Source organism: Cibotium barometz, chromosome 40, assembly GCF_041138505.1.
Source record: "Cibotium barometz isolate CiBa-2024 chromosome 40, ASM4113850v1, whole genome shotgun sequence".
NCBI lineage: Eukaryota > Viridiplantae > Streptophyta > Polypodiopsida > Cyatheales > Cibotiaceae > Cibotium > Cibotium barometz.
Genome location: NC_141085.1, coordinates 16,837,943 through 16,850,700, shown reverse-complemented (window position 1 = coordinate 16,850,700; position 12,758 = coordinate 16,837,943). Strand labels below are relative to the sequence as shown.

Below are 12,758 nucleotides of genomic sequence, written 5' to 3'. Positions count from 1 at the left end.
CCTACACACACACACACACACACACACACGCAAAGAGTGTCAGGGAGGGAGAGAGCGAGCGAGAGAGAGAGAGAATGAACCTCCACTTGCACGAGAGAGAGAGAGAGAGAGAGAGAGAGAGAGAGAGAGAGAGAGAGAGAGAGAGAGAGAGAGAGAGAGAGAGAGAGAGAGAGAGAGAGAGAGAGAGCCTCAAACGCAGCGATGAGAGAGCAAACGCAGTGAGGGAAGGGAACAAACAGGAACGCAGAGAGGGAGGCAAGGCAGAGAGCAATGGAGGGTGGCCTACATGGTTAATGTGGGCAGGTTGTGTTAGGCGGCACGAATGCCTACATGTTTAATGTCTACGGGTGCACAGTGGCCTTAGGTGGCAGAACCAAGCACGGACACGCCGGTTGCATGCTTAATGTTGGTGGGGAGATGACGTAACGCCAGGCATGCGGCTGACAAACCTAAAGCTCCAAAGGATGGCACCATGTGGAGGGGGGGGGCATTAGCTCGGTTAGATATTAGTAGATAATCCATGGTTATCGCTTGTAGTTCCAAACATATATATGTAGCGTTTGCTTAGTCCCATAGGCTCACATCTGTGTATGCAATGATAGAGATCCAAGTGGGGTGTGGAAGAGCACGGAGAGGAAGAGGAAAGGGTATTTAGTTTCTAGCATCGTTCATGCAGCTTTCTTTATTTGGTTTGTTGTTTTAGAGTAAGGTCTTTCCCAATGTAGAGGTCCATATCTTTATGGCATTCCCTCTGTAGATAAGAATTGCTCTTTAGATTGAGTGTCTGTTATCATAGAATCTCAGTTGTAGCAAGTGTATTGGTTTCTCCTTTCAGCCCTCAAATAAGAAAGTTACAGGCCCTCCAAGCTTGTTCTTGGCCTTCTTACATGAGGAGGCACATTTCAGGCAGTGCTCGAAAAAAACCTGGGTTTAGTGTAATATCACCTTCAAATTTTAAAAAATAGGTGCAAATTTATAGCTTGAAGGTGCCAATACTTGCAAAATTTGAGGGAATTTAGTACAAATACCTTTAAAAAAAACTCTTCATTGATAATTTATTAATTTTATATATGAAGGTTTTCCAATTTTTGAGAAAATAGTTTTTTTCGAGCACTGATTTTAGGATGAATGGTGGCAGGGTGTTCTACATAATCATAAAGTGTCAAATCTTTTCCCATCCAAAGTATGATCATTTGGCTTTTCAAAGCACATTCTTCAAGTTGCCACTACAAACTTTAGAGAGACTAGTGGCGCATATTGCTTTTTCATGACATCCATTAAGCACCATTGATCAATCTTTATGCATCCCATTTTTGCCATATCTTAAGCCTCTACATGTTGCACTTCATGTACTTGTGCATTTACTCGATCCATTAACACCTTGTGAGTGTCCCACTAAACATTGGGAGCAGTGCAAGAAAGTGTAATTTTCACGGCTCAAATTGAGAGAAACCAGTTGTAATTTTGGTTAGCCTTGAATTTAAAGATTCAAAATTAGGAATTTTAGTTATAAGTTGTAATTTTGGTTAGCCTTGAATTTAAAGATTCAAAAATTAGGAATTTTAGTTATAAAACCGGTTAATTTTTTCAATAAAAAAAGGTTGAACTTTTTTTTTAAAAAGAAAAAAAGTTGTATTTCTAACAGGATTTAGGGAGTGTGACAACCACGTCCACGTCATTCTCACTTTTCTTTGAATCCACGCCAGCCGGCGTCCGCCCGCCCAAATTTGTGAGGGACAAGTGTGAATGATGTTGTCTGAAATGTGCAACGTTCACTTTTCTCTCTCTCTCTCTCTCTCTCTCTCTCTCTCTCCCTGCCTCTTCTCCTGCTGAGCCCCAGCTGCGCTCCCGCCTCTTATCCCTTCAAACTTCCCCTCTTCTGTCCTGGCAAAGTCGTTCAGAAAAGAAAAGACAGTCCAATTGTTCGACCAGAAGGCCGCCCCTCCTTCTCCTACTGCAGCTTTTCCGATTCTTTCACAGATTAAGGAGCTGCTCGACACTGGTACATGCCTTTCCCCTTCTCCACTTCCGGCATTTTCTGCACAGTCTTTGGTTCTTTGTATTCTCCCAGATTTGTAATCTGGACGTAGAATTTTAGCAAAGTCTAATCTATACCGTAAATCCTGATTTTATAGCTGGGTTTTGGAAACCCTTATTTCTTGCAGAGGATTGGAATCCTTGGAATCCCTACTCCATAGTGTGGTATCATTAATCCTAATTTATAACAGAGTATTGGAAACTGTAATTTGTAGCGGAGCAGTTGAGAAACTCCAAATCTATAGCAGAGAATTGCTGTGCAATTTAAGAAGGGTGAAGTCTCTCAGCCAAATTTTCTTTCTCTCTGCAGATTGTACTTAGCAACTGCGAGGCAGCTTGTCAAGGTGACATAAAGCTTGGAGAAGCAAGAGATGGGACATGTAGGCCTCTCTTGAGCTCGTAGGCGCTCTCTTTTTCATTTGGGCAGGCTCTGTTTCTTCCTCTCTTGTGAAAAACCAAGTAGGCGGGGGGATTCTCCACAGTAACCACTTCTTGAAGATTAACAGGGCGCTTCCTGCATCCATTTAGGATAACAGACACTCTTCAGCTCATGCCGCTCTGGTTAAATTCTACACGACACAGCATGCAAACCCCATGGTGAGAAAAGCAAAGAAGGAACTGCCTTTTATCTCCTGGCATTGAGCACCCATTGTGTGACCGCCACCATGGTCTGTGGAGTCAGCAGTATGGTTTCAAAAGAGTGGTCGGGTATCCTAGAAGATGATGGTTTCTCTTACATATGCACAGTTTGCCAAGATTTTGGAGAGCTGATCTGTTGTGAGCAGTGTGGGAAGGGCTTTCACCTGCACTGTTTGAATCTCAGCAGCTTGCCCGAGGAGGATCCGTGGTTATGCAAAGACTGCAAAGACAATAAGGTGTGTTTCTAAGACGTTAATACATGATGGATACCCAATAGAAGGTCCTTTCTTGTGTTGCCAGTCAACCAAATTATGCAGATGTCTTACACATAATACATATCCATTAACTAAAATTTTCCTGTTGTCCTCAACATAGGTGTGGTGTTTTGAATGCAAGCAATCTGGCAATGCTAATGATGAGGCCATGTCGAAGTGCCTGCACAAAACCTGCAAAAAGTTCTACCATCAACAGTGTACAGTGAGCTGGGGAAGAGCGCCCCAATCTAAAACAGGTCTATTCTGTCCTCAGCACATATGTGATGCTTGTCAGAGCAGAAAAAACAGTGGCCAACAGAAGCTGTTCCGATGCCTCGAGTGTCCGATGGCTTACCATGAGAATTGCTGTCCTAATGGCTCACGGTTGCTAGAAGACATTCCTGGCTACATGATTTGCTGGAAACATCATGATTCTTGGAAACGCCAACGGAAAGTATGCAGTGCCTCCTTATCCCCTCAGTTTTAGCAGAGGAGTCAATTGAGTATTTATTTTGACCAGATGTTTCTTTCCCTATCTGTATTGTTTATTGCTATCCTTGTGTGTGTGAGGAGAGGATAGACAAAGCTAGATCATTAAAGGACTCTTACGAGTGGCAAAGTGAAGGAAAAAAGACTTAGAGTTTGCTCTCTTCTTTGAGGTTTGAAACTCTCTAATCTGCCTAGTACCACTACCCTGTTGGGCTTCTTCCCCTTCTCCCTTTCTACTCTTTTTTGCCTTAGCTGTGTTGGAGTGTCTTCCTTTCTTATTTGTACTAGGATTGCCTGTGTGGCATTCACTTCGAACTGTTAGTTGTTGGTGTGGCTTCGATCATCTTCTGCATTGTCATCTCAAATCCAGCATCCCTACACAACCAGCCATTTGGTAAGCCTGGTGCGCTAGGCAAGGGCATCCTTGTGTTTTTGTTTCTTCAGTTTTGTTGCATTGAGGCGTGCTTAATCTGACAGTCTTTTGGAGATGTTCTTCTATCGTCAACGGGCATGTTTTTGCCTTTTATGCCCTCATCCTTGGCCTGTTCTTTTTTGTTGATTTCATTGCACCCAGCCTACTATGCTGTCTTCAATTTAAGCTTGTCTGCACACCACACTAGATCTCTGCAAGGAGACAAATGAGCGTCCACACTAAATCTCTGCAAGGAGACAAATGAGCGTTGTTATTACAGTATCTCATGCATCACCAACTTTAAGCTTTGGTCCCATTTCCTTCCCTGAGGGGTGCCTGTGCATGATCTAACTCTGCTGGGCAACCTGTGTGGAAATTGGTTGAAGTGAGCTCCCAAATTGTGGCTGTGCTGGGAGCGACAAACATTCCATGGGAGTGGAAAAGTGTAATAGCAGATTTTGTGAAGAGATTGGGTTGTATGCATGTAAGTACGCGTAGTCTTGATCTGTAGGTATGTATAAATTCATGTATGCATATGATCTGTTTGTATGTACATACAGGTATGTATGTATGCATATGATCTGTTTGTATGTACATACAGGCATGTATGTATATATATGTTCTGTATGTATGTCTGCGCGTAGTCTTGATCTGTAGGTATGTATAAATTCATGTATGCATATGATCTGTTTGTATGTACATACAGGTATGTATGTATGCATATGATCTGTTTGTATGTACATACAGGCATGTATGTATATATATGTTCTGTATGTATGTCTGCATGTAGGCGTGATCTGTATGTATGTTTATATGTATATTTCAAGTGTTTGTAATATGTATGTGCATGTGCATTTCGATATGCTTGTGTTGTTCATGCCTTGATCGATTTGATTTGCTCATGGCCTTTTCAGGATGCCAAGAGAATCCAGAATCCGGCCTGTATTTTCCAAACGTTACCGGTCCTTGACCATTTTTGCGAATTTGAAATTCCACGTGTGTTTCACGATTTTGCAAGGAAACTAAAGAGGAGGCCTCAACCGTTTGTTCATATACGGCGCAGTATCCCTGATACATACATACATACATACATTTGTGCTTGTAGCTTTAAGGCAGGTTGTTGTTTACTGCCTTGATTTTTATTCAGACATCTATTTAGTGAAGAAGCCAAAGAGGCGCCCGGAAGACGAGTACATGCAATGTGCATGTGCACGTGCAGGCGGCACAAGGGAATCGTGTGAACGAGAATGCATTTGCAGGTAATGAGGATATGCTAAATACGAATTGGCTGTTTGCCACATTCTTGGCAAGTAAAGTTTGTCTGCATCCATGTTTTTATAATTAATATTGGCATCATATTTGAAACGAGTGAATGTGTTCACCAGCATGCTGCAATACAGTTGCTCCTCCAGTTGCGGATGCGGAGCTTCGTGTATGAATCTTCCATTCCAAAAGCGGCCTGGACGGAAGTTGCAGCTCACAAAGGTGATCAAAGGTTAAGCTTCAATTCAAGTTGGGTTTCACATGTCTGCTGCTAATCTGCAAAGAAGTATGCCGTTTTCTGATTATGGCAATTTTCTGGTGCTAATCTGCAAGACGTCATACCGTTTTCTAGACAGAGAAATGCGGATGGGGTCTAATAGCAGCTGAGCAAATCAAAGCGGGAGACTTCCTGATTGAATATGTTGGTGAAGGTGATTGCTCTAAATTACGCTTTGTCGTTGCGAAGGATTTGTAGGTGAAGATGGACAGTACCCTAATGTTTGAAATGGGCGTGGGGCTCTGCTGTTGTGCTGATGCGCAGTCATTGATGATAAAGCGTGCGAGGAGAGATTGTGGGGTATGAAAGAGCGCGGCGAGAGCAACTTCTACATGTGCGAAATCAATCGCGAGATGGTGATTGACGCGACGCTAAAGGGCAACGTGTCGCGATTCATCAATCACAGCTGCTGTCCCAACACCCAACTTCAAAAATGGTAAGAGATGAGCTCTTTTTTCTTCTCGTTTTTCTTCCCGGATTGTGTGTTACTAGGAACAACATTTTGTGCCATGTGAGCTTCCGAGTCTTGTCTTTTCCATGTGCTGCTGCCTCTTGTGTACTGCAAATCGTGAAGGTTGAGGCAATATTGCAGCTTCTGAGGTGTTGTGTGTGCATGGTGTTCATTGAGGGTATATGGCTATATGTAATGCTGCATGTGAACATGCACTAATTCCAAAGGTACTTGTACTTGTACGTGCAAGAACTTCTCCCTGTCGATTTTGCCCTCTTCTCTTTTGTGTGTGAGAGCTTCCATTGCCCCAGTGTCTCTTGTACTTGTACGTGCAAGTACTTCTCACTCTCTCTCTCTCAAAATCGATTTTCTTCTTTTGTGTGTGAGAGTTGCCATTGCCCTAAAAAACAAGACCTTTTATTATTCTGAAGAGGGAATTCATTACAAGGAAAACTACTGGTTATGATTTAGGATGTGGTGATGCTGCATCATGGCTGAAAATGTAGCTTTTTAAAAAGTGATTTCCCTCCAAAATTTTAGGTATAATAATATTTTGTTGGTGATCATTTTCTTGATATACAAGTGGGGGTGCAATGAGATTCTATGCTTCGATTTTTTTTTTTTGTAACACTTATGTATCTGTCAATCAGGCAGATTGACGAGGAAACAAGGATTGGCGTATTTGCAATCTCCGATATACCAGAGGGTGAAGCCATCTCATATGATTACCAGTAAGATATTTAAGCACATTGTCTGATAACATGAATGATGGGCCTCTGCTAACTTGTGTGGCATTTTTTTTTTGTGGGGGGTGAACAGATTCATCCCATTCGGCCAAGAGCAGGACTGTTTCTGTGGTGCCTCAGCATGTCGAGGCAAACTTGGACGCAAACCGAGTAAGCAAAAGATTTCTGCCACTGTGGCCTTACAGATAGTTGCAAGGGAGGTTCTTATGTCGAGGCCGATCAAAACATCGAAGCTGTGTGGTTTTGGCGTGGAACGTGGCTACAACTCTGTGAGTCTTATGCTTCTTGTTTATGTTGTGTTCCTAATTGTTATTGAAAGGGTTGAAAAAAATTGTAATGTCATATATCTACTTTTTCTTGTAGATTGATCAGTTTTTCCGTCAAAGGAAGCCCAAGTTTCGTACAATCAGTGATTCTGGAGGTAACATGTTTGCTAATTGAAAGCTCCACAGTTTCGATTAAGCAGTAGTGCTGATTTATTGAAGCTTTTCTTGTGGTGTTATACAGCCATAGTCTGTTCAACAGCAAGGGAGAGGTCCTCCGCGAATACTTGTGTGGGGCTTCGAGTTCGAATATGGTGGCCTCTTGATCAAAAGTACGGCTATTCATGGGCCTTGCCTTTTTTTTTTTTTTTCAGTCATACCCCTTTTTTTTTTGCCTGGGAAGCTGTATCTTGTTCTTCTAGGCTGTAGCATAATGTGATGTCAAACAAAGCTCGTGCATACGTTTGCTCCAAACTGATCCCAACTGGATCTGCACAATGGAAACAAAGACTTGTGTTAGTCTCTGCTGTCTTCTCTTTCTAGGGATCAGTTGCCATGCAAGATCGGCCTCTTATTTGCTTTCTGGGCCATGCGGCAGTTATTGATCTGGTTTGTCAACCCTCAGGTTACTAGCATGTCTCGTGGTTCCTGGCTGTTCTTGCCAGGGTGCATGGTTCAGTGGGAACTCCTGGAAGAAATCCTCGTCCAACCAAACGGCTTCGTGAGTGCCTCGTTTGATGAGCATTTTGTTGCTCTCCGGGACAAAGCAACAGGCCAGGTAGTTTGGGAAGGCGGAGTGGAGAATTGAACTTTGTATATGAATCTCGGATTCTGCGACCGAAACTATGCTTCCACTTATGGAGGAGAATCTCCTCGGGCTCAATGACTTCTAATTCATCAACCACTTCAGGCTGTTGCTCATTTGGAACCTCTTGTAATGATGGTCCAACATACGGCTTTAACCATGAGACATGGAAGACATCATGTATAGTCCAACTGGTAACTTCAACTTCATAGAGACATCACTGAGCTTCTTTACAATAGGGAGCGGGCCGAAACTTCGAAGTGAAAGCTTGGGACAACGCTTGCCCACTTGCTTTAACCGTTGCTTCATGATGCTGAAAAGCCATTTTTGAAATGTCGGACCTAATGATAGCCACTCTTGAGGTCTATTTTGGAAAAATATTTAGCACCATTAAGACGCTCTAGAATGTACTCGATGTGGGGCATTGGGAACTTATTCTTGATTGTGAACTTGTTGAGTGCCTTGTAATCCATACATAAACGCGCAGTCTTATCTTTCTTTCGCAGAGATGGGTGCAGTGAACGGCGAGTAGGATGGGTGCATGAATCCGGCCCAAAGTAACTAAGATATTTGTTGTTTCAGTTTGCCCTCTAATGCCTTAGAAAGGCGTTAGGGAAACTTACTGGGAGGCTTTGTCTCAGGGACCAACTCAATGCGATGATCCTCAAGGCGAGAGGTGGGACTTTGGTGGGAGATTGTCCCTAAACATGATTGGAACTTTGGAAGGAGACTTGCCAACTTTCTTTCTAAGGGGGTTGTTGGTTGAACAGTAGACTGTTGGGTGCGGACATAAAATAATGCATACTCAGCTCCTTTTCTGAGAGCTCTCTAGGCTTGTACATGTGAAATGAGAGGGATTCCTTCGATGCTTCTATCCCCGCAGATTATGATGGGCTGAGGTAAAACGTCAACAATTGTACATGTGAAATGAGAGGGATTCAGAGGGGATTCCTTGGATGCTCCTATCCCCGCGGATTATGATATGCTCAGGTAAACCGTCAACAATAGTGAAGGTGTCCTGTCGTTGATCAGGAATGGGCGCATGCTTTCGGAACCACTAGATGCTGAGAATCATGTCACACCGGTGAGACTATGAAATCTCGCTTGAACATGGCCTTTTGAACATTGAACTCAGATTGTTGAGCTTTATGAGTGCTGTGTGTGAGGAGACCAGGTGTAAACCTGCCATGACTAAATTATGACACGCTAATGTGCAACTCATCGTTTTAGCCAACTCAGAGATGGCATCGTCTAAGCTGCCCCAAATAGGACAATAAAATTGTTGTCCCTTGGCTATGCCATAAGCACAGATGAGAGCTTTTGTCTGCCCTTCAATGTCGCACTCTTGCTTATCATCAAATTCCACTAGGGGGGGTACTAGATTCAAAGAGGGTAACAACTGTGCGGCATTCGTGTTTGAAGATGGAGGGGTGGATGTAGCGGCTACGGTAGAGGAGGATGCTTTGGAGGCTTTATAAGCCTGTAATAACTTAGTGCAATCCCTCTTACCATGGCCTACTTGAGGACATAAAAAACAATGATTCTTTGTCTGGTACTGCTTTTGTTGCTCTGGTTGGGGATAACCTCCTATAATTCCCTCAGGCATTTTTTTAAGGCATAGCCCTTGTGGTTTTCTTGGTGCTTTGAGACTTATTGTCCTTACTGTCTTTACTGTTCTGAGTACCCTTACCTGGGTGGGATGAAGATTGCTACTGCTGCTGGGGTTTGGGACTGGTCTGGACCTCTCATCTCCGTTGAGCATCATCTCTTGATTTTGTGCTAGAGTTAAAACTCAGTCATAAGACTGAGGCTTGAATTTGCGAACGGGAAACCTGATGTTCGTATCTAACCCCCTGAGAAACTGTTTCAGCTCCTCATCTTACGTCTTCCGTGAGAGGAAAGGCTACAAAAATGCTGGGTGCGACAGGCAGGCAGAGGGGAAGGTGGATGAGGAGGCGGCGGAAGCAGGCTGGACTGAGAGTTAGAGCTGCCCACAGGCTGGACTGAAGAATGAAAAGGTGGAGGCGGCTGCCCACCAGGGGCGGAAGGGAGTGAACAGGGCCGCACAGGGCAGAGCAGGTGTGGACCCATGAGGCAAGTGCAGAGGCGGGCGGTAAGAGGCGGATGATGTAAGCAGGGCAGGAGAGAGGGTTGAACACAAGGGCAAAGACGGGCGGTGAGGGGTGGAGGTGGTGTGCTACGTGCAGCATGAGGAGGGGGGGTTGGACACCGCAATCGGGCATCCCTTTCTGGGTGAAATGGTCTCTATAATGAATGGCCTACCTTCCCTAGTCTTTTTGGTGGTGCTGGGGGGCCACTTGCTCTGCCCACACAGGAGGATCTCTGCGATCTCCCAGCGATCTCATAGTTATGGAGCACCCAAGAGGGCAGTATGAGTTATGGAAGTGCCTTTGAAGCAGCTGCCCAATGCGGCCTTGTGGGATTCAATCCTGGGTAGAGGACATTGGGAGGACAGCATTAGCTGGGTGCACTACTTAGGATTACCATGGTAGAGGCTGCATATGCTCAAAATAGCTCGATTCCAGGCAGGAGATGATCAGCAGCCTTACTATGTGGTACATCTGCAGTGCATTATTAGAAATAACGCTTATGTATAAAACTTGCCAGATATAAAAGTAATCATTGGGAAGCATATTTTGTAACAGGTTTTACAGTGGTAAGATCATTGAGTTTGACAACCTCGAGGGGACACATAAGGTCCATTCCTATGACCTATGGACTATGGTTCCATTTTTCTTAAGCTGTTCTTACTATATATATATATATATATATATATATATATAACGACTATGCTTTGCAATGGTGATTCAGATTGAATATGACGATGGTGATTTGGAGGTTCTTCACATGGACAAGGAGACATGGGAACTGGAAAAACCTGTTTTACCACTGGTATGCACTAAAGAGAAGATGGCATATGGTTGTTGAGAACTGTTCTGTGTGCAAACTTTTCATTCAAACTTGCTGAATTGTGTAAACTTGGTCAGCGGAAGAGAAGGCCAGACGATTCGATGGATGCTTACGCTTCCGAAGAGAGGTAATTTCCAGAGTTCTGCTGGATTTTTGTCCACGGATTAGTGGGTGAAATACAAGATTTGTGTTAAATGCTGCCTATGTTTGATGGTTTGATCTGAAATTTCTGGCAGCTTTACTCCTGCATCAGTGGGGAGATGACTTCAAAATAACCAACACCAATGCAGTGGGAAAACAGCATTCATTTATCTAGAACAAAGAACGCTGTATAATAGAAGATCGAGGCTTCCCACTAACTCAGTTTAACATTATTGGTTTTTTAGGAGCCTATGAGAGAGAGAGAGAGAGAGAGAGAGAGAGAGAGAGATTAGCACAAGAACTGTTACATACCATGGATTCTAGGAGTGCAGTGAAGTTTTCTTCTGTAGCACACTGATTCATTTCAAGTTTTTTACGCACACAGAAATTGGAAAGACAGAAAAGAACCGCTTGCCATGTACGCATGCCCTTTTGTATCCTGCCAATACTTGATTCAAAACAGATTCTAGGGACTGGCACCATTAATGCCATATTGTCATCATTTACTTGTACAACTAGGCTTAATAAAATTTGCATAGGTCTTTCTTGATACATAGTACTGCTTTCTTTAGTCTATTCAAAACCCAAGAGTGCCCATCCAATCCGTTTTGCATGTTGTGGACATCTTGTGAAGCAAAAGCACATTGTGATACCCACTCAAGGGTGTACATCAGTGCATATATGTGTGTGTATATATATATACATGTATATATATTAGTACTCAACCCGCGCGTTGTTGCAGTATGTAAAAGACATTAAGAAACAAAAGACAAGAATGGACGTCAGAATACAAAGGGTCAAATCAAGAATGGAAGACGGAATACAAAGGGTCAAATCGATGGGGATTATTTATCTTATTTTTTAGAAATCCAGCATTTCTTTTTTCTCTCCTCTCCTTGTGAGTTGGTTGTCCATGGTTAATATGTAATATACATATATATATATATATATATATCCAATTTGATTCGTGTATCAATTTCTTTTGGGGCAGATTTTGATTCCATGGAGGCAACCTCACAAACTCTTGGAGTGCCAGACATGGCTAGAGACCTTAGAACCTAATTGCCAAATGTCCCCAAGGTCACACATACAAGATACCTAATTGCCCAATGTCCCCAAAGTCACGTAGAAGATATTTTAGTGTATGATTTCAATACCCCCTCCCTCAACAAAAGATGGCAATGCTAGTCCTAGTTACTAGTTACAATGTTGTTTATGATGACCAATTGGTTCTAGTTAGTCTAGAAAGCCCAGTGGTCTTCTCCTAAATTAGCCTCAGTGGTGGTCTCTACTTCATTTTTCATTGGAATCTGCTCCACCTATAAGATAAGCCTTATGTGCTTTGTTTCAATAGAAGAAATCCTTCTTTTGAAACCCCTCCTTTTGCTCTGAACCTTTGAAGGGTGCCTTTGAGGTGCCTTTGACTTCTTGAGACCTCCCTTATTGAAGAAGGCTCCCTTAGTAATACCTTGTGTTTGCTTGACCTTGTTGCTCTCATCAAGTAAGTGCCTTTGACTTCTTGAGACCTCCCTTATTGAAGAAGGCTCCCTTAGTAATACCTTGTGTTTGCTTGACCGTGTTGCTCTCATCAAGTAAGTGCCATCCAATCGATATTTGATTCGGAAGAAATATTCACTAGCTAATGCACAGAAATAGTCGTATAAAAGAAGTGTGTATGTTGGGTAGAGAGGTATCAATCTATTTCGTCCATACAATCTAACTAGAGAATATATTGAATGTATGTTATCTTTTCCTTTCAATTCATTTAAAAAAGTAGTATTTTCACTTCTATTAGTTACTTCTCTAGGTATACCTAGAAATATTTTAAAATATCTTGGAAGAATTTTATTGAGGTCAAAGTATTTGCTACTTGGCAACCCTAGTTTCTTTCCAAATATCCTAGTAACTGATAGATTCTCTTTCATTTTCAATGGAAATCCTTTCCCAGATTTCTCACTATTATTAATATCAATAATTATTGCCCCATTAGAAATCGGATTAGATTCCTCAATTATAAAAAAAATTCCAATGAGTCGATTTATTAATTCAT

The 12,758-nt window shown here is 42.6% G+C and overlaps 1 protein-coding gene across 2 annotated transcripts; it reads left to right on the top strand.

Annotated features, from left to right (window-relative positions):
- The first annotated feature begins 1,780 nt into the window (after positions 1 to 1,780).
- LOC147615259 (histone-lysine N-methyltransferase ASHH3-like) lies at positions 1,781 to 11,258 on the top strand. 2 transcript variants are annotated; one of them, XM_086779333.1, is made up of 16 exons: positions 1,781 to 2,002; positions 2,348 to 2,912; positions 3,052 to 3,384; positions 4,746 to 4,893; positions 4,979 to 5,090; positions 5,217 to 5,316; positions 5,447 to 5,525; positions 5,636 to 5,807; positions 6,473 to 6,553; positions 6,642 to 6,837; positions 6,932 to 6,989; positions 7,076 to 7,163; positions 10,303 to 10,354; positions 10,469 to 10,549; positions 10,645 to 10,694; positions 10,804 to 11,258. In XM_086779333.1, exons 2-16 carry the CDS (start codon positions 2,703 to 2,705, stop codon positions 10,829 to 10,831), a joined length of 1,788 nt encoding a protein of 595 aa, XP_086635459.1. In that variant the 5' UTR covers positions 1,781 to 2,002; positions 2,348 to 2,702; the 3' UTR covers positions 10,832 to 11,258. The 2 variants fall into 2 exon arrangements, with proteins under 2 accessions (XP_086635459.1, XP_086635460.1); XM_086779334.1 differs by lacking the exons at positions 1,781 to 2,002; positions 10,303 to 10,354; positions 10,469 to 10,549; positions 10,645 to 10,694; positions 10,804 to 11,258 and adding an exon at positions 9,507 to 9,732 and having other exon boundaries at positions 2,566 to 2,912.
- The last annotated feature ends 1,500 nt before the right edge of the window (positions 11,259 to 12,758 follow it).